Genomic DNA, 21,666 nt, shown 5'->3' on the forward strand with positions numbered 1-21,666 from the left:
GGGGGCAGGGGCACAGGAAGGGGGCGCGGCAAGGGGGGGACCAACCCGGTTCTAAACTTGAAGTAGAAACTCAATAACCCAGAAAAACCAGTTAAATTCTGAAAGCAAAGTGTAATGAGGAGCAATTAGCTCTGCCAGGTGTTAAAACCTGTTATTAGGGGCCCATTGGTACAAACAAATGACTAGAAAGACCCATTGGTGGAAAAGAATGGAAAATCAAGAATCTACGCAAATACATATGGAAATGTAGTACATAATACTGTATTTTGCTGTGTATAATGTGCACTTTTTGCCCAAATTTTTGAAGAAAAAATAAGGATGTGCGTTGTATGTGGGTATAATGATTGCATCCCATGGCTATAATAATGGGTATAATAAGCCCGTGTACAATGTGCACAAAAATGTGGGTGTGCACTATACATGGCAAAATATGGGAAACGTGGCCTCTCTCTTTTCTTGTGTAAGAAGAAAAGAAGACCATTTAATATGCGGTACTGGAATAACCAGGTTGTCATCTGAAAAGGAAGAAAATTAAATCTCTCTTTATACCAGAACGGCTTCAAATGGATCAAAGATTTCAGTGTCAAACAAAACGCAAAGACAAAAGGACTTGAAGAGGCCGAGGGAGAACGGTGTCATCGCCTCAGGGCGGGCGAGGCCTTTCTTCCTCTGTTGCACAACCCAGGCATCGGAGAAAAAATGATAAATCAAGCTGCACACAAAAAAATAGTTTTAACCTGCATGGCAAAACCAGCCCCAAGTAAAGTCAAATGTCAGGTGGCACACTGGGAGAATTATTTGTAATAAGTATCACAGATAGGAGATCACTTTTCTAATCATATAAAGAGCTCCTACCGCTCTATAAGAAAAAGATCAATAACCCAATATAAAAAAAAAACAGCCAAGGGGTATGAACAGCCAGTTCACAGAAAAGAAAATCTGAAGGCATTTGAAACATAATAAAAGATGTTCAACATGTAAAAAGATGATCAGCCTCACACATGGAGGAGAAATGCAAATTAAAGCTACAATGCAGGCAAAACTGACGGTGGAAGCTCATCAAAATTCAAACTTTTGCACTTCAAAGGCATTAAGAAAATGCAGAGGCAAGAACAAGAACAGACCGGGAGAAGATATTTCAAAACACACACCTGACAAAGGCCTCGCACCCAAAGAGACAAAGCACCCTGACGTCGCGGCGATGAGAAGGCGAACAAGCCGACTGGGAATTGGGCAAAAGGCTGGAATAGACAGTTCACACACACAAAAGATACGTGAATAGCTAATAAGAACGTGAAAATATGCTCCGCGTCATTAGTCATTAGAAAAATGGAAATTCAAACCACAAAGAGGAACCATTTTATACCGCCGGGGGCGGCTGTTGCCCGAAAGATTCTCGCCTTCTGGAATAACTGCGGCCACGTGCACGTGCCGGGGGGGCAGGGCAGCGGGCCCTCACGCGTTGCCGGGGGTGGGGACACGAGCTGCTGCCGGAGGCCTGTCACTTTTTTACCAGTTCAGCATAAATTCACCAGATGACCCAGCAGCTCCACACCCAGGACTCTATCCAAAAGACATGAAAACATGTCCACACACACAAAAATGGCACGTGAATATTCACAGCAGCATTACTCATAATAGTGAGGACTTTGAAACAACCTAAAGGCCCGTCACCCGGTGGACGGAGAGGTGAAATGTGGTACGTCCATGCAATGGGGTGCATTCAGCTGTAAAGAAGGCACAAGCAGCTGACACACTACAGTGCAGAGGAGCCTCAAAAACATGGTGCTCGTGAGGCTGGCCAGACCCGGCTGGCCGGCTGAAGACGCCGGATTGCGTGATTCCACTTGTATGCAAGTCCGGAGAAAGGCAGTCTGTAGAGGCAGAGAGGAGACTCGCGCTTGCTTCGGGAGGGGGAGGGAACGGGATCGGATCGTGGTCAGTGCGCGGGAGGGAGCCCTCATGCAGCAAGGAAACGTTCAAAACTCAGCTGGCGCTGGTTGCAGCTTGGTAAGTGTACTAACAAATGAATCGTGTGCTGGAATGGGTAAATGCATGGTGTGCAAAATGTGCCTCAATGAAGTTAAATATATGTATCTTTTAAACAAGCAGGGGACAGGCCAGATTTGGCCAATAAGCCCCCTAATTTACCAAAAATATAAAAATAATAATGGCTGATTGAATAGGCCATGAAGTGCCTTTCTCACTTTGGGAGGTTTTGCTATAGTTGAAGAGAATAAGCAAAATAAATTCAGTACCGGCATCCAAAACCAAACCCGTCCAGGACAACCGCAGCGACGTGCTATTTTTCAGCCCCCTCCGTTGGCAAACACAGCACCGTGTCGGTGAGCGTGTGGACAAACAAGCAGTCGCTGCCCGGCTGCCCGGTGGCTGTCCATTTGACAATAAGTAGGCATGCACTTGACCCAGAATGTCTCCTTTTAGGAGCTTGCCCTGCAGACGGGCTCACACAGCCACATGGTGACGTTTGCATGCGCTGATTCACGGCAGCGCTGTTGGCGACAGCGGAAAATCAGAAACAACCTACCTGTGCACTGGTAGCAACAGTGTCAAACAAGTTATGGCACCTCTACCTTAAAATGGGTGAGGGGGCCTTTCCTGTACCGCTAGGGAGACGTGGCTAAGCTATGGGGTTAGGAGAAAAATGCAGAGCAAGGACAGTGTGCACAATAGGCTAACTTTTCTACAAAACACCAAAGGTATTCGTGTGTACGATCTGCACATCGTGTGCACTTTGGAAGATTTTGCTATAGTCGGAGAGCATAAGCAAGATAAATTCAGGAGGTTGGCTTAAAAATGGGCAGCCACAGTCACGTATCGCTGTTCCCAGACATGACTGGCAAATGACGCTCGTGCGCTTTATGTATAGGCTGTGCGCGCTCACACTTGCGCACTGGCACGTGTCTGTATTCAGTGGCTCCGGAAGCGCATCTCAGGTATCGGAGTTGGCTTTAGAAAGCGGATCTCATTGGCTGGCCCACAGCCCGGGGAGGATGCCTTTCACTACGAGCTCTTCCGTCGTTTCTGAATTGTGAACCATGTAAACGTATCATCTGTCCAAAAAGTAAATTAATATAGAGGGAATACATGGCACAGCTGATAAGGCTTTAAAGGATAAACTAAATTGTATGCTCTGCAAAGAAAGATTTCATCTGTTATTCAACTGCTCACATTTATATATATATATATATATATATATATATATATATATGTTTTTAAAAAGTCTTGACATTTCTGAAAGTTTCCAAGCCTTCAAGAACCAAAAAGACATCTGTGCCCCCTGAGGGCTTCGGGACAGAACGCTCCTGCGCAGCCGCGATTTGATTTGAGTTGAGGCGAACCTGATCCCTGAGGAAACATCACTCTTTTGACAAGGGACTGTTAATCCTGCCCAAAGACTCCCCTTTTTGACCAAAAAACGTGCACAGCACCTACGTCACCTTCACCTCCCTGTGCCCTTCTCAGAGCCCCCGCCCCCCAAACGTCACAGAGCTGGGGCGGGCGGGCCCCGGGGTGTGGAGCTGCGCACGTGGCCACAGTTTTGTTTGGGGCTTTTTTTTTTAAGGCCAGGTGGTCCCCGAATCGCCTGCTTTGTTCATGATGAAGCTGCTTTTCGTACTTTCAAAGGTGTGAACGAAGCTCATAAGAACAATGTAGGTATAAACATCAAAAATATAATCCTGGCAACTAAACGTGAGCACTTTAGTAAAGGCGAACGCGGCAGGACCAGGGAGCCTCGCCGCCTCCCCGGGGTGGTCTCGTGCAGCCCGTGAGAGGCGCGGCACCGCTGGCCCTGTGGCACGGCCTGCCTGCCTCGCTCGGCAGAGGGGACCGCCCTCCTGAAGTGGGTGTCTGTCATTCCTTTACGAGGCTCGTTTAACTCCGCGTGTTTCACGCCACAGGACGAGTGCTCACATGCCGTTTCTCCTCTTACCCCTTTGCTCCTACGCAATGAAATGCCCCTGATTGAATCGCAGCTCTGCCGCTTCCTGGCCTTGTGTCCTCGGCCAGGCCACTGAGCTCTCTGCCTCAGTCCCCTCTTCAGTAACATGGGGCGATGACAGCTCCGCCCGTGGGCTGTGTGTGAGAGCACAGGGGTGCGTCCCTGTGAGGCTCTCAGAGCCCCCCCTGCAGGTCGCCAGGGCTGTGTGTGGACGGACAGACAGACATGGGCGCTTCGTCTCAGAGCCGAGGACACGGAGTCTCAGATCAGTTGTGTGGCTTGTCTCAATCCCATGGCTGATGATGAGCAGAGAGCCTGAGGGCCAGACGGGGCGTGTGTCCCGTCACCGGCACCCTCCCAGCTCCCAGAATTCTTAGCTCTGTCACAGCGAGCGAGAGCTCGTCGGACGCCTGTTGTACTGAACTGAACTGTATGGCTTTCTGCGGACCTTACTGATTCTTCTGTGTTGCTAATCCCACGTGAACCAGGTACTACTTAACAAATATTTTAAATTGTAGAGGAGTAAATGGGTTTTGGCCACTGAAAGACTACGAATTAAATCACAGGGGAGGGAAACAACTCTGAGAAGACGCGTGGTCGTTCACGGGCAGGTGGTGTGACCCCCAGAGCACCTGTCACCGTCGGAGTCCAGCAGGAAACGAGGGCGTCCCCCGCCGGGATTTGGGGAAGACGCACGGACAGGGCCGGCGCGGAGGCCACGGCTGTGCTGTGGGGGGCGCCTCGGGCTCCCCTCGCGTCCCGGGGCCCCTGGGGGTCAGAGCAGCGCTGCCTCAGGGAGCAGCCGGGCTCTGCGACGCGCCTCCCTCCCCCTCTGCCCTCGGAGACCCGCCTGCCGCCCCCACGGGGGAATCCGCCTGCGGGCAGGGCCGGCGGGGCCCCACGGTGCCCCCAGGAGGCGCCAGCGTCTGGGGCCCAGAGCGGGGCAGGGGCGGGAGACGGACCAGCGCCACCCCGTCCCTCAGACAGGAAGAGCGGCCCTCACCCTGAGAGGGCTCTGGTCAAACGCTGTCGCTGCTTTGCTCTTTCCCCAGGTTATTGATGATATTATTGCGAGTCAAGAAGAAGAGGAAAAAAACAAAAAGAAGAAAAATAAGAAACAGGAGAAGAAAGCCAAAACACCTAAGGAAAAGAAAGAAACCAAAGAAAAAGATAAGGTAAGGAATTTGGGATTTTAGAAATTTAAGGCTTCTTGCCCCTTTGCCCTGAGGCAGTGGGATGTCGTGGACTCTGCTGAGACGGCAGCCGCGCGTTCGCGGGGAACCCACGCTGCCTGCCGGCGGTGTTCCGGGGTGTTCTCATGTTGACCGACCGTCGGGTGCCTCCTTTTCTGTGATTTGTAAATACCTGTCCGGGTAACAACTGGTTTCAACAGCTCGGACACGTCCGAGGTTAAGCCCCGTGTGTGTCCGCTCTGGGTTTTCACTCCTCCAGGTAAACGGCCCCACGCGCCCCGCCTGGGGCCGGACACGGGGAAAGCCGCCCGGCACACGCGCGACCGCTGCCGAGTCACACGGCTCATCCGCTCAGCCGGAGCGCGGTCCTTCAGGTCTGCCGCTTAATACTCACGTGTTGGATGTACTTTTCACAGAAGTGTTTGTTTCTCACTCTCCAAAGCAAGTCAGAGTCCAAACTGTGGTTCGGGCCAGGTCTTGCCTTGTGCGGTGGGGCCGGGGGTGGCCGTGGCGCTGGGGGTGAGAGAAGACCCCTTACCGCTCCTTTTGGGCACCACCCGCGCAGTGGATGCCGAGGTGGGGACCCAGGCGCCCAGTCCCCGACTGCCAGAAGGTCGCTCTGACCTCCGGCCTAAGAGAGCTGGCCCACGAGGGGTTACCCGCCACCCGCCGGGCAGCTGCACCCAAGGGTAAGTCACACGCGGGGACAAAGACCCAGCCCTCCCCTCACCAGGACAACTCTGAGGGCCCCCAGCTCCTCGGCCCCCTCGTGACGGCGTGAGAGCTGCTGCCCCCTCCGCCCAGCACTGCCCCCTCCCCCTCTCCCCTGGAGGTGCTGCTCCCAGCGAACCGTCGGGGCGTCTCCGGCAAACCCAGCTCGGGAGACCGCCTGTGGCCTTGCTGACCTGCCGGAAGGCGGTGGACTTACCAGACCCGTGACAGTAAAAGACCCCAGAAAAGAGACTGAGGCTGAGGTGGTGGCCTGGAACCTCCTTGCGGAATCTCCCCCTCCCAGGATTTGTCAATAAGAACAAAATATTCGATGGTTAAAACAGCAACTGAAGGAAGGATACGTCCGACAACCTTCAGGGACTATGGACCCGGGAAGAAATGGCTTTGGAAAGAAAGCAAACGCTTCCAGCACCGCGGTCCTGCCCACAGTTAAGGGGCGTCTCCCGTGACCGCCACCCACGTCAGCCCCGCGGAGGCTGCGCCCGACGCGCCACAGGAGTGTCAGCACGCGGCGGTGTTCCAGGCTGCCAGGACCAGGCGGTTCCTGAACACACTGCCCTGTTCCCTCGAGAACTTACGTCTATTATAGAAATAAAGTTGTGCAAACAGACCAAGCAGCCCCACTCTCACTGCCGTGCCTGGAGCACCTGCTTAGGGAGTGGCCGTGGGGCCGGGTCCGTGTGGGGCGCGGAAGGTCAGCGCAACAGGACCCTGCCCCTGGGCCTCCGCCCAGGAGGGCAGTGAGGACGCGTGTGCACAGCCAGGGGCCTGTTCAGAGACGCAGGTGCCAGGAAGCCTGGGCGCATCCTCCTGAGCCATGGGAAGGCCGTTTACCTGGGGCAACCCAGGTCGGCTTCACAGAGGAGGGGGCGTTTTCCTCAGGCCCACGAGGAACTTTCTGCAGAGGAAGACGGGAAAATGGGGTCTGGTCAGAGAGAAGGCGGGCCCCCAACCTTCCCCTCCGGCCTTTCCCACTCTCTGGCCGAGAGCCGCCCCGCCAGCAGGCCCATCCGCGCCCGGCTCCTGCGCGAACCCCGGGGTAGCTGCTTCGCTCTCAAACCAAGTTCGAGCTCTGAAGAAGGCGGCCCAGAGGCCTTTGGAGGCCCGTGTCCCCTCCCCCCAACCCCAGCCTCAGGCCTGTTTGCTCAGCCTGCCAGGCACATGCCTGCCATGCTCAGCGTCCAGCTACGCAAACGAACGCGGGCTTCCCAGCCCAGACGTCACACACGCGTTCCGCCGGCTGAAAGCATTTTCCCCGCTGCTGACCTGGGGCACCCCCGCCCCCGCACAGATGCGCAGACTCACACCCACACCCACGGGGCCTCCAGAGGCCGCACACAGGACAATCTGAGTATCAGGAACCGGAACGGTCGTCATGGTTGGCAACACGGTGACTGAAGTGGGTCAGAGACCACGAGTCCTCAGGGACACCTGAGGAGAGAGGGGTGAACGACATCTCAGAGAATACTGATGAGAGTTATTTAAAGCCTGCAGGTACGAGCTCTTCCCTGCAAGGACTCGCTTTCTCCAGTGCCGGTCTTCTTGCTGCTCTCGCGGGTTTTTCTCAAGCGCCTGGGTCGGGGCCGGCAGCAGCCAGCCCCGGGCACTGAGGGGCGCCGTCTCCACAGGGAGCTCGGTGGGCCCTGGAAGGGGCTCCGCGCCCCTGGCGTCTCTGCGCTCGGGTTCCCTCCCAGGCCCTGCAAGGCAGGCGGCCTCCCCCGCGGCCGCAGGGCCCCGCCTGAGACGAGAGCGTGGTTCCAGGCAGGCCCTGCGTGGCCGGTCCGCCAGCCCCCAGCCCCCCTCGAGGCTCTCACACGCCGCGCTCTGGTCCCGGCCACCCCGTCCCCTCCGGCCGTGGGGGCAGGGAAGCAGGAGGGTAGGAGGGAGCCAGCACCCGGGCGCCACAGGACCACCACGGCGTGTGGGCGCGGTGTCCCAGGGAGGAGGGCCGCGCCCGTGCCTGTCAGTGCTGCCCCAGAGGCAGCCCAGGGGAGGCACCCGCCGCCTGGGGGCCGCGCCTCCTCTCAGCGGAGGGGAGAGCGCCCCGGGCTTCGGGAAGCTGCCCGTGGACGCAAGGCTGACCGCAGCAATCCTGTGCCGCCGCCAGTGGGGGACAGCCACCGCGGTGGCATCGCCGGGCCCCTGACGCTTCACACAGGAGAACCGTCGCTGCCCAGAAACGCCAAATGAGGGTGTGCGAGGGCTGGTTGTCACTGCTGGGAGCCGCTGGGCACGGCGGCATGGGGGCCAAGGGGACGTTGCTGGGGGCGGCTGCACAGAGGCCGCAGCAGGGACCGCGGAGAGCGGCATTCGCAGGGGCGCGGGGCCTGGGCTCCGGGAAGGGCGCTGGGCCTCGGGGTGGCGCTGTGGCCCGGGACGGGCAGGCAGGCGAGGGCAGGGAGTAGCCAGGCGCAGGGTGGCACGTGGCAGGGCAAATGGGCAGCTTCAAAGCCGGCTCATGGGACAGGGTGAAGGGAAGGGACAGGCGCAAACTCAGGGCCGGGGGGCCACCGGCGGGGTGGCTGACACAGAGAGCCAGTCTCAGGGGCGCCTCCCGAGCCGGGCACGCCCTGGCCACGCTGTCAGACCGGCCTGCGGGCACGCTGCCCAGGAGGGTGGGCAGGGGCCGGCCCTCGCTCCACAAACCGTGGAAGAGCCTGCGTGCTCGACCGCGGGGACAGCAGCCACAGTGGATGTGCCTGTTGCCGTCCAGCCTCGGCAGGTACGCTGTGCCTGTGACTCACAACAACCCTGTTCTGCTTTAGCAGGAAGAAGATGAAGCGTGGAAAATGTCACCGAGTGTTTTTCTTCCTACGATGGAGGAAGGAAATAACGTGTACAAAGGTGAGTTTAGGAGAACAAGCGTGACAACAGAGGTGTCCCTCTGCCTGCCCCGCAGGCCCCTGGCCCCAGGCCCCAGGCCCCAGCCTGTTGGGAAACCCAGTGCCCAGTCAGGAGAGGCTGCGGACATGCGACTCGGAGCCCAGGCCTCTGCCCACCTCTACTTTAAAAGCCCCCTGGGTGCCTTCCAGGCACAGCAGGCGGGAAAGAGCAAGATACAAGTGGGCGGAGAGCATACTCTAAACCTCTGGTCTGGGTTTGAACCCTGGCACTTCGCATCCTCCTGCCGGCAATGGAAGGGGACAGAGCTGTGCCCTGGAAGGCCGATGCCGTACGGGCAGAGAGACGTTTCAGTCCCGTTAGACCGACCTGTGCCCGGACGCTGACACAGCCCTTGTCCCCCGCCAGAGCCGCCAGCGGGTGACCCAGCCTTTCCGATATTCCCGTGACGATTCATGAGAACAATAACCAATTCCTTTGGGTCCGCTCCCCCCTCAGGATTAACCCCGGCACAGAGGGACCGGCCACAGTGGCTCTGGTCCTTCCTGCTGGTTGGGAATTCCTGGAAATGCAAAAGGCCATGAGGCCAAGCGTTCCCCACGCCAGTCACGCGTGCGCCCGCTCCCTGACCCTGGTCCCGTCTGACAGCACGCAGGCGCCTGTTTATATAACGGACGCGTTTTTCAGTTGACTCACGGTTTTACCCCAGTAAGTTGAGCCTCCTCTCAGCCATGACCTCAGTGTCCTCACGGGTCTGATGCGCCCGTTCTACAACGTGAGGGTGTCCGCTCGTGGCGAGGGTCCCACGCGTGGGGCGCCGACCTGCAGGAGCAGCTGGAGGAGAGGAGGCCGCTCTCGCCGGGGAGGAAGGGGGTGGAAGGGGTAAACATCCTTATCAGGTGCCCACGACTTGCAAAGCTTTGTGTTTCCCGTGCCAGTTTCAGTTCGTCGCAACCACCGGGACGGGGAAGTGTCACTCCACCCTCAGGGGGAGGGTGGTGCTGGTAGGTGCTGGTAGAAGACCTGCCGTCGTTCAAGCTGGAGAGTCCGCCAGCTCTTTAGCCAGCACCAACGCCGAGCGGTCGCTGTGGAAGGCATCCGCGCCCGCACGCGTCCGTTCGGCAGCCGCCGACTGTCCCCGGTGTGCCGCGGCCACAGAGAGGGTATGTGCTGTCAGCACGCCTCCAGGGTGCGGTGGCGGTGGAGGGGGCGCAGCGGCACGCGTTAGGGGGCTCGGGAAGCTGGGCTGGCAGCTGCGACATCCCACGGGCCCAGCTGGGAATCGCACGCCACGGGGACACGGGCCTGGCGGGGCCCCCAGCCCCCAGGTGTGCGCCCGCGGCGGTGTGTGTTAAGACGCTGCTTTGCGCAGCGATCGCTCCAGGTCTTCACCACAGTCCTCCTTTGTTTCACATCCTGTCTGAGCTCCGAGCGCCCTTCCCACGCCCTCGGACGCTTCAGGAGGTTTACCAGCTTGTCTTCCTTGGGGGCCTCGCTCTCGGTGCCCAGGCGCTGCCGTCCCGGGCCTCCCCTTGCCCCCCCCACCTGTCACCCCTCGTTCTCTGGTTCCCCCGCATTGCGGTGGAGCCTGTCCTCCAGGGCGTCCTGAGCAGAGGAGCTCGGGCACTGTGTCCATCCGGACACTGTCCCGCACCCCCACTCGGCAGCTGTCTCCCCAGGACCGGGCAGGCCTGGCCCTGCTCTGCTCTGAGGGAGGCGGAAAGAAAGTGGGCGGGACCCAGTCCTTGTCGTGGGAAGTCGGGGGCTAGGGCTGAGGTCGGTGCATCAGCAGGGAGCCGTGCGAGCCCATACTTAGGCCCAGGAGAAGGCCAGCGAAACGGCTGAAGCTCACGCGAGAATGCACCGCCCCACCCCGCTCCGGCGGGCGCTGCTCTCCCTCCCACAGGACAATCTCACCGCCACCTCCGGGCGCCCGCACCTCCCGCTCCCCTGCCTGGATGCTTGTCCCGCTGCCCCCGTCCCGCCCACCCTGAGCCCCGCCCTGAGCCATCTCCACCCCCCTCTGCCTGGCCAGGATGTGCGAGCCCCCTGTCTCCCTGCCAGGGACACCAGGTCCCGGGGGCAGGACCTGCTACCCACGGCCCTTCTCAGAGCAGTGCCTGGCTGGTGAGTGGGCTCGGTGACGTCGCGAACTAACGGTTTACGCGTAAATTACTTATAAATTAGATAAGATCTGAGTAAGTCAGATTCATGACTGCGTCGCCGTGTGTTCCGTGCAGCTTCTGTGAATACACGGTCGTGGGCATGGGAGCCGTCGGGCAGGAGGGCTGGGCCGTTCTTCGCCGGAGCCTTCCAATACTCTCTGACGCCGTTTAACACAGCGCGTCTGCGTTATTTTGATAAAAGCAAACATTAATTTGGGGGAAATCTTGTGCTTCCATGGGGAGCCTCGTCTTTTAACCCACTGACTCACCCAGGAAAGCCCTTGAGACTGTCCACGCCTTTTGTGTAATATCTGTTTCCATTAAGGCCAAAAGAGAAAAAAAAGGAAAACGCAAACCCAGGCAGCGATCCTTCCGGGGCCGACACCGTGTCACTGCCCCGGTGGGACGTGGTGGCATTGCACGGATTATCTGCCAGGTCTTTGGCCATGTAAAGAAATGCAGTGTCTTGTCTTAGACCTCTTTTCTTAAAAATCAAAGGTTTCCCTTTTCAAATAAAACATTAGCATTTTAATCGCTGAGATGAAGCCCCCTCCCTCGTCAGCCCCTGATGTGTGAAAGCGCCACGCTTTTCAGGGTCCGGATAAAGGCTCATTCTCCCGTCGGAGGGAGCAGCCGGGCTGGCCCTCCGGGCCCGTGAATAGCTCCCCGCGTTTACAAACGCCCATGACATTCCTGAAGGGATTGGAAGTGCCCTGGGCAGAAGTGTCATGAGAAAGGCGCAGCCTCGGTGGAAGCGAAGTCCGTGAGAACGGGCCGGAGCGGGCGGCAGGGCGTCGCTGTGTCCTGCCGCTGCCGCGCCGGGAGAGCCGCCGGCCGAGGGGCGAGGGCCGCTGCCTCGGCGGTCACGTCGCGGCACCCTCTCCCTGCGAGGCCGTGTCCCTTGCTTCTTTTCGTTTATTTTTTTACTTTTTTCCCACCTGGCACGTGTGTAGTTATTGCAGTGTTATTGCCTGCATTCCCTATGTTGTATTTATACCCCGCGGCTATTCTGTAGCTACCCCTTAGTGCTTCTTAATCCCTTCTCCTTTTGCCCGGCCCCCCTACCCCCACCCCTCTGGCGAGCGCCAGTCTCTTCTCTGTGTCTATGAGTCTGATTCTGTTTCGTTTGTTTATATTGTTCTTTAGATTCCACGCATAAGTGAAATCCTATAGTATTTGTCTTTCTCTCACTGACTGACTTAGTTTAGCATAACACCCTCTAGGTACATCCATGTTGTTGCAAATGGTAAAATTCCACCCTTTTTTATGGCTGAGTAATATTCCCTTGTGTCAACGTACCATGGCTTTTTTTTACCTACGCGCCTATTGATGGGCACTTGCGTTGCTTTCATAGCTTAGCTATTGTAAATAACGCTGCAGTGAACATGGCGGTGCATATATCCTTCCGTGTTTTGGTTTTCTTTGGATACATACCCAGAGGTGGGATCGGGGGACGCTAGGTCACAAGGAAGTTCCATTTTTAATTTTGTGAGGACCTTCCGTACCGCCCCCCACAGCGGGAACAGTCTGCGTTCCCACCAACAGCACACAAGGGTTCCCTTTTCTCCACATCCTCACCGGCTCTTGCTGTTTGTTCATCTTTTCATTATTAAATGCATTGCTTCCCAAATTTGGTGGCTCTACCTAGGGAAAAAGCAAAGTCAATAAATAACACAGCAATTTTGCTTTAAAAAATCTTAATGAAACAGGTGAGTTTTGCTGATGGAGAGGATACAGTCCCCATACAAAATAGAAAAGAGTTGCTATAAGTAGATAGTACATTTTCACTCGTTGTTATTAGTTAATAGTATATTTGCTCTTAATAAATAGGACACATTTAAACCTTTTGTAGTATTTTCCAGGAGAAAAGCTTACAACTTGATACACAGAAAGGATCGCGGTGCCAGTCCCCCAGCGCGCGCGCCCCACAGCGTAGCCAGGGATGTGCGGTTCAGCCAACCGGGGGGCCTGGGGGGCGCACCCCTGACACGCCAACCACAAAGTCACCTGCGGGGGCTCAGGGCGAAGATCAAACTCAGCTGCTTACGACGCAAAGCGCTTTCCGCGCCCCTGGGTGACACAGTTTACGCAGTGTGTCTCCACACCCTGGGCCTGGGAAACAGGAGAGGCCCCAGCGGCTCACTCCTGGGGACGATTGTTTAAAACAGTAAAAACGCAGCCCCACCGGCCAGCCACGCCCTGGGTGCCCACTCCTGCCGCGTCTGGCCCGTGTCCGCCTTGTGGGGTCTTCTCCCCTCAGTTCCAGACTGGCCACCCGCCCCGCCGGGACGGTGCCTCCCCTGGAACTTTTCCGTTAGGTCTGCCTGGCGGAGACTGGGCAGCTGGCAACTGGCCTGGCCCTGCCCAGGCCACACCCCCTCGGTCCGCTGGGGGAAGGCGGGGGAGCCTGGGAGCCCCTGCTGTACCGGGGGCCAACAGTCCCCCGGGAAGTGAGGTGGGCCCGCCTGGCCTGTGAGTAGCAAGCAGCCGGCGATGACCGTTTCTGCTCCTGGAACTCTCCAGGCCAGCCACTGGCAGCCGTGCGAGGGCCTGTGGCCCGTGGCTTGTAGACCCAATGCCATCGTGTTTGGGGAGCCGCAGCTGCAGTCCCACACCTCGCCTTCTGACGGGGCCCCGCCCTGCGGGGTGCCGGCCCTGACCCCTGAGAGGCCGCCCGCACGGGCTCCCAGGCGCCCCCTTCCCACGTGGCCGACCTGCGCCTGCCCTTTGGGCACAGCCGTTTCCAGCGCGGCAGCTGTCCTGAGAGGCTCTCTTCGCTCAGGAGGCAGACCCTGGGCACGGGTGGGGCTCTGCCCGACCCCAGGCGGCGCCCCGGCAGGAGTCAGGTCGCCGAGGCCCCCGCGATGGCTGTCGTGCGCGTTTGCCGTTGTGCACCCGAACCCCCCGTCACTTTGCCCGTCTCTCCGGGCTCTGCAGCCCGGCCTGGACCCGTCCCTTCTTGTCCCCGGGCCTTGCTCTTCTCGCCCCTCGGCTTGTGTAGAGCTCCTACCCTCCCGCCCGTGTGTGTGCCTGTGACTCTCCAGGCACCTCTTCTGCTCGCAGGCTTCACGGTGGACGCCGCTTGCTCTCTGGAGCGGCCAGATGTAGTTTCGGTCTGTGACTGTGACTGTCCTCTCGGGGTCACATTTAAGCTCCGCCCCTTCCTTCTCGGTCAGCAGCATCGGGGCCCCAGGCCTGGCCAGCCGCAGCTCGCCGGGCCGTCATCGTGGGGGACAGCTGCTTGGGAAACCTCATCGCGGTCACTCATGGCACCGCCTGCGTCCAGGCTGCAGGACCCCGGGCCTCCCACGCCGCAGCCATCGGCAGAGGTGGTGAGGCCTCTGCTGGACCCCCAGGGCCCTCAGGTGCCCTGCCCTCCAACTTAGTGGGAATCACTGCCTGACAATGAGTTCCCAGGGGAGCCGCCACGCTGGGTGGCGGTTGCAGGTCCGGGTCCCTCCAGTTTCCCTCAGATCCCGGCCGCAGATGGCAGAAGGAGGTCTCATCTCCCAAACTGGCCCTCTCGTCCCCCGTGGGAGACCCCCAGCCCCGTGGGAGACCCCCAGTGCCCGGCACCCAGGCACACCTCCTGAGGAATGAATGTTGTTTCCGTTGACTCGGTGACACGGCGTTCTCCCTGTGCCCTGCAGGGCCCCGTTTCTCTAACTGCCCTCCTAAGTGCCGGGGCAGGGCGAGGAGGCTGCGTAAGAGACGCGCGGCTTCGCGCAGCTGTTGCATTGGGGCGGGTCACGGGTGCTCGTGCGCTCAGTGGCGTGTCCTCGCAGGGGGCCCGGGGCCAGCTTGGATGAGCTGAACTAGCAGCGACCTCTCTCATATTGTAGTGATTCATTTGAATAATGAAAGTAATATAAAACAGTTTGCAAAAATAGTCACCTCAGAACTGTGTCATCCCATAATCAATACGTGTTTACATGGTTATGACTGTATAGAAAAGTACTATTTGCAGCATGCTTTTTTATTCGCTATTTCCACATTAGCAGTTTTCATTATTTTTTAGATGTTTTACAAGCACATCTCTTCTATTTAGGAAGCAGAAGAAGGGGACGTAGGAATCCCATTACCTCCTGATTATTCTTCTCCGTTAGACTTCGATCCCATCCGGGCAGTGAGATAGAAAATTAAACGTGTGTTATGTTGCAGCAGCTGCTCTCGTTGGTCTTCCTGTTGAAGGAAATGTTCACTTTGCTTTTCCTTGTCTTTCTGACACATAGACATGTGGAAGAACAGAGACGAGTCCTGGAATTTCTCCCAGGACTACGACCCGGGAATGATCAAAGAGGAGAAGTGGAAGGAGCTGGAGTCGGAGACCCGGGTACAGGTAGAGCCATACCGTGGCTCGCTGACCCCCGCGGCCCGCGGCCCTCAGCCCTCGGCAGGGGTGCGCGCGGACTCCCGCCCTCCCCGCCGCCGCCGCCCCTCGTGCGCTTCCCTCCCCTGACCGACCCAGAACTGAAGCCACGCTTCACCTTCATGTAAACACAAGGCATGCAGAGTCCTTAAAAGAGGTATGTTTTGTACTCACCCAGGTTGATGAGCTGATGAGACAGGAACTAAAAAACTTAAAACTCGCTGTGAGCAGAGAAAAGGAACTTCCGGCCAAAACAAAAAAGAACAAAGGAGGTAAAAATGTGAGTAGTGAACGGGCTGGGGGATGGGTGAGGCCGAGGGCGGACTGTGGCCCCCGTCGGGCGCCAGCGGCGTGGCCAGGAGTGGGGCCGGCTGCCCCGGCGTCCGGGCCGCGTCCCGCGGACACGCCTTCCTTTCCTCAGTGCTCCTGCGGCACCCTCAGGCCCCGCGGCGGTGGGCTCACGGCTGGGAAGAAGTCAGCCCCTCACCCTTGCGGATTTTCTTATTCCTCAGGCCCCAGCGAGGGCGTGAGAACCGCCTGAGGGGCCAGGGCCCGTGCCCCAAATGCCCACGCGCCTGCCCCTGTAGGTAGGTCCGAGGGGGTGGAGGGGCCAATGGCAAAGAGCAAGGTCCTTGGAGGACGACGCGGATGTTAAATGGCCACCGATCCAGGTCACAGTGGTGTGGAGCAACCAGTGGGATCCCGGAATTCAGTCCCCGCACTCGGCCTCTGTGAGGTCATGGAGAACACGCGCAACCGCCTCTGCGCCTGTTCCTGGCATCGTGCTTCGGACGCCCGCGCACATTTCCGAGTGACAAGAGCACTTGGAACCCCAGGTGTCCTGATGAGGCGACTCCGGGCAGCTCCCGGCAGCTCCCAGGAGGGAGGGGTCCCAGGAAGACCCCGTGGAGATAAGAAGTCCGGGGCTTTAGTCCCGCCTCCCGTGCCCAAGCCCAGGAAGACGGGCTGGAGGCGGGGGACCGCTGAGCACGCCTGCCGAGCGGGGAAGCCTCCATAGAAAACCCCCAGGGGCTCCGGGGAGTGTTCGGGATGGCGAATGCGTCCTCGTGCCAGGAGGGCGGCGCGCCCCAACCTTGCAGGGACAGAAGCTCCTGTGCTCGGGGCTGTCCCATCCCGCTTCCTCTGGCTGCCGATCTGTGTTCTTTGCAAAGTCTTTTAAGAAGCCAGTGAACATGTCCCCTGAAGACCGTGAGCCATTCCAGCACAGGATCGGTGCCCCAAGCGGGCACTGTGGACCCTCCGCTCTGCGGCCGGGGGTCTGGAGCACCGATCGTGGTGCCAGGGACGGCATCAGTAGCGGCCCGGGGCATCCAGCCGGTCCCTTGCGGACGCGGGCTCCCCACGCGACCGGGCGATGAGTTCCGTGGTTCCACGCGGCCTTTCCTACCAGGGGGACGTCTGCAGGGTCCGCGTCTCTCAACAGTCATCTCCCTCTTTATAAATTAACCGCTTTGCTCGTGCCAGCTGGTGCCCCTATGACGGCACCGCCGGCCCTGCCTCTCGGAGGCCACCTCTCCCGAGCCACTCGCTTGTCGTGACAGATCATAGGGCCTCCAGGCCACCAGCGTGCGCAGGACCTCAACGCTCCTTCGGAGCCTGGCCCTGGGCTGTGCTGTGCACTCCCGGGAGCGCCAGTGTATATAGGTGGGAAAAATGCCATATTTATACAGAAATGTAGAATCTAAAGAAGCAAATGAACATTGGAGTGAAAAACACAGTATCAGAGATACACATAGCAGAAGACAGGCGGAATTCAAAGGCAGGTCAGTGAGAAATCCAAACCAAAGCGAAGAAAGAACAAAGAATATAAAGGACAATACAGAGAAAGTAACGACTCAGCCCTGCGGACTGGCACCGAGCCCTCCGGTGCCCCGTGCCGGGGGAGCCACGTCGGAACCTGCGTGGGCTTCAACCACAAGCACAGAAAAAGAGGAGAAGTCTCAGATCAGACATCTCAGCTCCCACCTGGAGGACCTAGAAAAAGAAGAGCAAAAAACCAAACCAAAACAAAATTAAAATGAGCAGAAAAAACAAAACAATACAAAATAAGCAGAAATTAGTGAAACAAAAAGCAATAGAGAAAATCAATGAAATGGAGCCGGCTCTTCAAAAATAATCCATAACATTGACAAACCTCACGTAAGACTGACAGAGAAAAAAGAAAACACAAGTGACCAACATGAGGCACGAAACAAGGGGTGTCACTGCGGACGACAGACCTCGGGCGCGGGAGGGACCCGCACCAACAACTCCGCTCGTGTAATTTGACAGCGTGCACGGGGCGGGGGGCCCACCCTGCCAGCCCGCAAGCCCCTGCAGCTCGCCCGTGACAGCGAGCAAGACAGGCCGCGGGGGCAGCCTTGGGGCGAGCGAGGAGGTTGCCGTTGTCGTGAGAACACCTCCCCGCGTAGAGCTTCCGGCGGGGAGGGCCTCACTGGAGAATTCTACTGAGAGTGTGAAGGGGAATGAACACCAACTCTGCCCGGTTGCTTCCAGAAAATAGAAGAGAAAGAAACACTTCCCGGCTCCTTCCATGGAGCGAGTATTACCCCGATTCAAAAACCAAAGACAGCACGAAAAAAAGGAAACCAAGGGCCTTTGTCCTTCATGGGTACAGATGCAAACGTCCTTTACAAAATTTTAGCAAACAGAGTTTAACAATATGCAGAATGAATTACGAACTGTGACCAAGTGGGCTCATTCCAGGAATGCAAGTTTAGTGCAATATTTGAAAATGAACAATTGCCGTCACCTGTGTTAACAGGCTGAAGAAAATACTACACGATGATGTTAATGCAGAAGAGCGCATTTGCTGTCGTTTAGCACGCGTGCACAGCACGTCCCGCAGGAGCTGGGACAGCGACCTTGCTGAGCGTGGAGAAGGGCGCCCACAGAGCGCCCGCCGGCGGGAAGAGGCCCGCCTTGCCCGTTGTCCCGAGCGAGGCGGCGGCGCCCTGGAAGCCCCAGCCAAGGCGGCGGACAGGACGGGGCGTTTGCAGGGTCCGGGACGGCCGCGCGCGGCGGGGAGGCGAGCGTGACCGTGGGAGGGCCCCGTGGGGACCAGGTCAGGGCTGCCGTCCGTGTCCGGGCGGAGGCCGTGGGGGGCAGGGCCGCAAGGCGCCAGCGCTGGGACGGCCCCCAGGGCACCCAGGGTCGCTCCGCGCTGCTCCTGGCAGCTGCAGGCGCACCCGCCGTGATCTCTGGATTTAAAAATCCATCTTTAAAAGACAGGGCAACCCAAGTGGCTGTGTGCGACCACACACGTGGACCTTGCGGTCGTAATACCAGCTGGAAGGAGCCAGACGTGAGGGGGCTCCCGGGGTGTGATTCCCGGGGTGTGATTCCCTGCGCCAGAGCGGGCAGGCCGGGTCCCCGGGGGCGGAGGAGCGCGTGAGCCGCGGGAGGGCGGCCGGGGAGAGGGTTCGGGCGGTGAGGACAGGTTGTACATGCGACCTGGGCGTGCGGTTGTATGTGAAAGTCAGTGTCGTCCTGTGTGGGCATTAATCCGCATGTGGATACGCGCTACTGTACGTCAATGGCACTGCAATAGAGATGAGTGATCGAGTGAATGAGAAAGTAGAAGGCATGGGGGGAGAGAGAGCGGAACGCTAGGAAAGGGCCCGCCGGTCCCTCCGTGCGCCCGGGGCCGGGGCCACCGGCGGGGGCCTGGCCTAGAAGATGAGCCGGGAAAGGAAGAGACGGGGGGGGGGGGGGCGGGCACGGGGGAGCTTTGGGCTGGGGCGGAGGAACCTGCACCGGCCCCTGGGGGCCGCGGGCAGTGTTGTCAGAACGGAGAGGCAGCTGGCACAGCGTGCAAAGGTTGCCTTCTCAGCCCTCCCCAGCTGCCGCAAGTCCCAGAAGGCAGAGCCCTTCGGGGACCAGAGGGCCCTGGCCCTGCGGGCTCCCGTTTCAGCCCGGACGCCGCAGGGAGAGGGGACTGGGCACCAGGGACGGCGAGGCTGGCTGCCCCCGCACGCGGCCCTCGCCCTCTGTCCTGCCCGGGGGGCCAGGGCCGGAGGAGGGGAACCGCAGCGTTCGAGCCCGCCGGGGATGCGGCCCGTGAGGCCACCGCAGCGGGGGCCTCCCTCTGTCCACCCAGGGACACGGCCCTCCGTTCACGCACACGTGGCTTCCGCCCACCCCACGTTCGCGCACCGCAGCCGGCCTCTCCCCTCGCCCTCCCCGCTGCCGCCGCCCAATGCCCAACGCCCAACGCCAGCTCCCTCGGCTGCTCTCTGCAGTTAATTTGCTTCCTTGTGTTTCCCAAATTGTTGAATATTCCATTTCCTTCCAGAAAAGGAAGAAAGGCAGGAAAGGGAAGAAGGAAAAAGACCTGACAGCTGACAGGTGAGGAGTGCACGTGTGTTGCTGTAAAGCGTGTGGCGGGGGGCACCCCGGGAGGAGACGGGACGCGACCCAGGTCCCTGGCCTTGGCCTGGCAGAGGGGCCTGCCGGGCGGGCGTCGTGGGGACAGCGCCGGGCCTCGCGGCGCGGGCCTGCTCGCAGCACCGCCCCCGGGGAAGAGGCGCCCGGAGGAGGAGCCCGGGGCTTCTGAGCTCATGGGACTCTCCTTAGGTTTTAAAACCCATGAGGTTCTTAAGAAATGGCCTAAAACATAGCATCCTGATCCCACTTTCAAGGAAGTACTGAGAGGCTGTGAGACAACTTCTGTTCATCAAATTAACGGAAATCTTAAACCAGTATTTTAATAATAGTTTAAGGTAGTTTTAAAGGTGAAAGTGTACCCTGTAATGAAAGTTCATTTCACTGGAAAGAGCCCAATATAGGTTTGTTTTGGGGGCTTCTTAATATATTGTTTTGATTATTTTAGAGGATATTCAATTTTATGGTAATGTTTTGTGCATGCTATATGTTTATATTAAAGAAATCATTCCAGTTAAATTACTATAGTTGATACTTCCTTGATATTATTCAGACACTGTTATCCCAAATTCCATCACAACTAGAACCTACTTAATTCTCAGAAGAGAGCACACGATTCTAAATATATTTGGTAGAATAAAATCCCAGTCACTCAAAGACTGGGATTGTGGAATTAACATTTATCCCACTGGTATTTGGCTTGTTTCTGATAGGCTAGAGTCTCTTTTAATCATGCTAACGTAGATCCTGAAACAGCCAAGAGCTGTTTGAACATGGTCATATTTACAATTCTTCAATCTGAAGAAAGACTCAGGCAGGACCAAAGAATGAGTCCCCTGGGGGTAAAAGTGGAAAAGACAAAACATCTCGTAGGATCATGCCAAACAGTATTTGAACTTGACCTCCCTGAATTCCCGCAAGCCAAGCCCCGGCCGGCTTCCCTGGGGGTCCCGTCCTCCAGCAGAGAACGTCTCCGTCCTTCACCTCAGCTGGTATAAATTACCCGCGTGCTGGCCGTGTGCCCATGCGCCTCTTAGGGACGCGGCTCTGACATCTGCAAACACTATGGAGAAGTCCCGTATCCTCCTACAAGATCATCGCACTTGCCACTTCAGGTGCTGTCTCTTTCATAGCAGAGTTATTTCCCCTAAAAGCCTTTGTTCTGTATAGATAGCTCTTTCAAACTCTTACGCTAGTGGCTTAAAAGGAAACATCCATTTCAGGAAGGATTAATGGCCTGGCGTGGCTCGCAGATGCTGACTGAATATATAATTGTGGGCTCCTTGTGTGACTATCAACGGGTAATCACTAATTTGTGTCCGTGCCCTTGTGCCGGTGGACGGAAGCGCAGGCTGCAGGAGCAGCCGCCGCTCTCAACCGCCCAAAGACGTCACCTACTCATGGGGACGTCAGATGGGCACATGGGTGCGTGAAAGTGCTCTCTCTCGAAGGCCTAATTTATCCCCAAATCGTAGAAACGCCTCAGAACCCCATTCTGTGGCCTGTGTACAAATGCACTTTGAAATAGATCCGGTGGCATTCTCGGAAGATGTGGTGACAGACAGAAACGCCACTGACGGTCCGCCCCCTTTCCAGAACCATCGAATCCCTGTACAAGGAGCTGGTGGAGGAGGGGCTGCTGGTCCAGGCCCCGAAGGTCAAGCTTTCGGATTACATCGGTAAAGTACACGCGGAGCCGTGTGTGCATGGGGCCGGTGGCCGCCCTGGGCTGTGAGCTCCCTGAAGCTGGAACTGTGTCCCATTGCAGTTTGTCCACCCCCAGGCCCTGCCCGGAGCAGCTGGCCCTGTGTGTTGGTGTTGAATGGACGTGAATTCGGTCTGTGCTGTGAGTGCGTGGGTCCAGCTCTCCGCCCTCACGCGGCGGAAGCAGGTTCTGGAACCTCCTGGCCAGGTCCCCGGGGGCATCCTTTCTGTGCGTGTTTGTGCATCCACGCACGCCAAGGGGGCAGCAGCCGGCTGTCCATTGCTCTGTGAATA

The 21,666-nt window shown here is 58.0% G+C and overlaps 1 protein-coding gene across 1 annotated transcript in view; it reads left to right on the forward strand.

Annotated features, from left to right (window-relative positions):
• IQCA1 (IQ motif containing with AAA domain 1) overlaps positions 1-21,666 on the forward strand; it is a 94,840-nt gene that overhangs the window by 40,040 nt on the left and 33,134 nt on the right. Inside the window, exons 7-12 of the mRNA XM_054570439.1 lie at positions 5,017-5,139; positions 8,658-8,733; positions 15,128-15,234; positions 15,443-15,544; positions 19,580-19,632; positions 21,265-21,347. Coding sequence (XP_054426414.1) covers positions 5,017-5,139; positions 8,658-8,733; positions 15,128-15,234; positions 15,443-15,544; positions 19,580-19,632; positions 21,265-21,347 — 544 coding nt within the window. The remainder of the gene's footprint in view (positions 1-5,016; positions 5,140-8,657; positions 8,734-15,127; positions 15,235-15,442; positions 15,545-19,579; positions 19,633-21,264; positions 21,348-21,666) is intronic.

The sequence above is a fragment of the Pteronotus mesoamericanus genome, unplaced genomic scaffold (genome assembly GCF_021234165.1).
Source record: "Pteronotus mesoamericanus isolate MK-2021 breed Mesoamerican mustached bat unplaced genomic scaffold, CSHL_Meso_final contig_1018, whole genome shotgun sequence".
NCBI classification, from domain to species: Eukaryota; Metazoa; Chordata; class Mammalia; order Chiroptera; family Mormoopidae; genus Pteronotus; species Pteronotus mesoamericanus.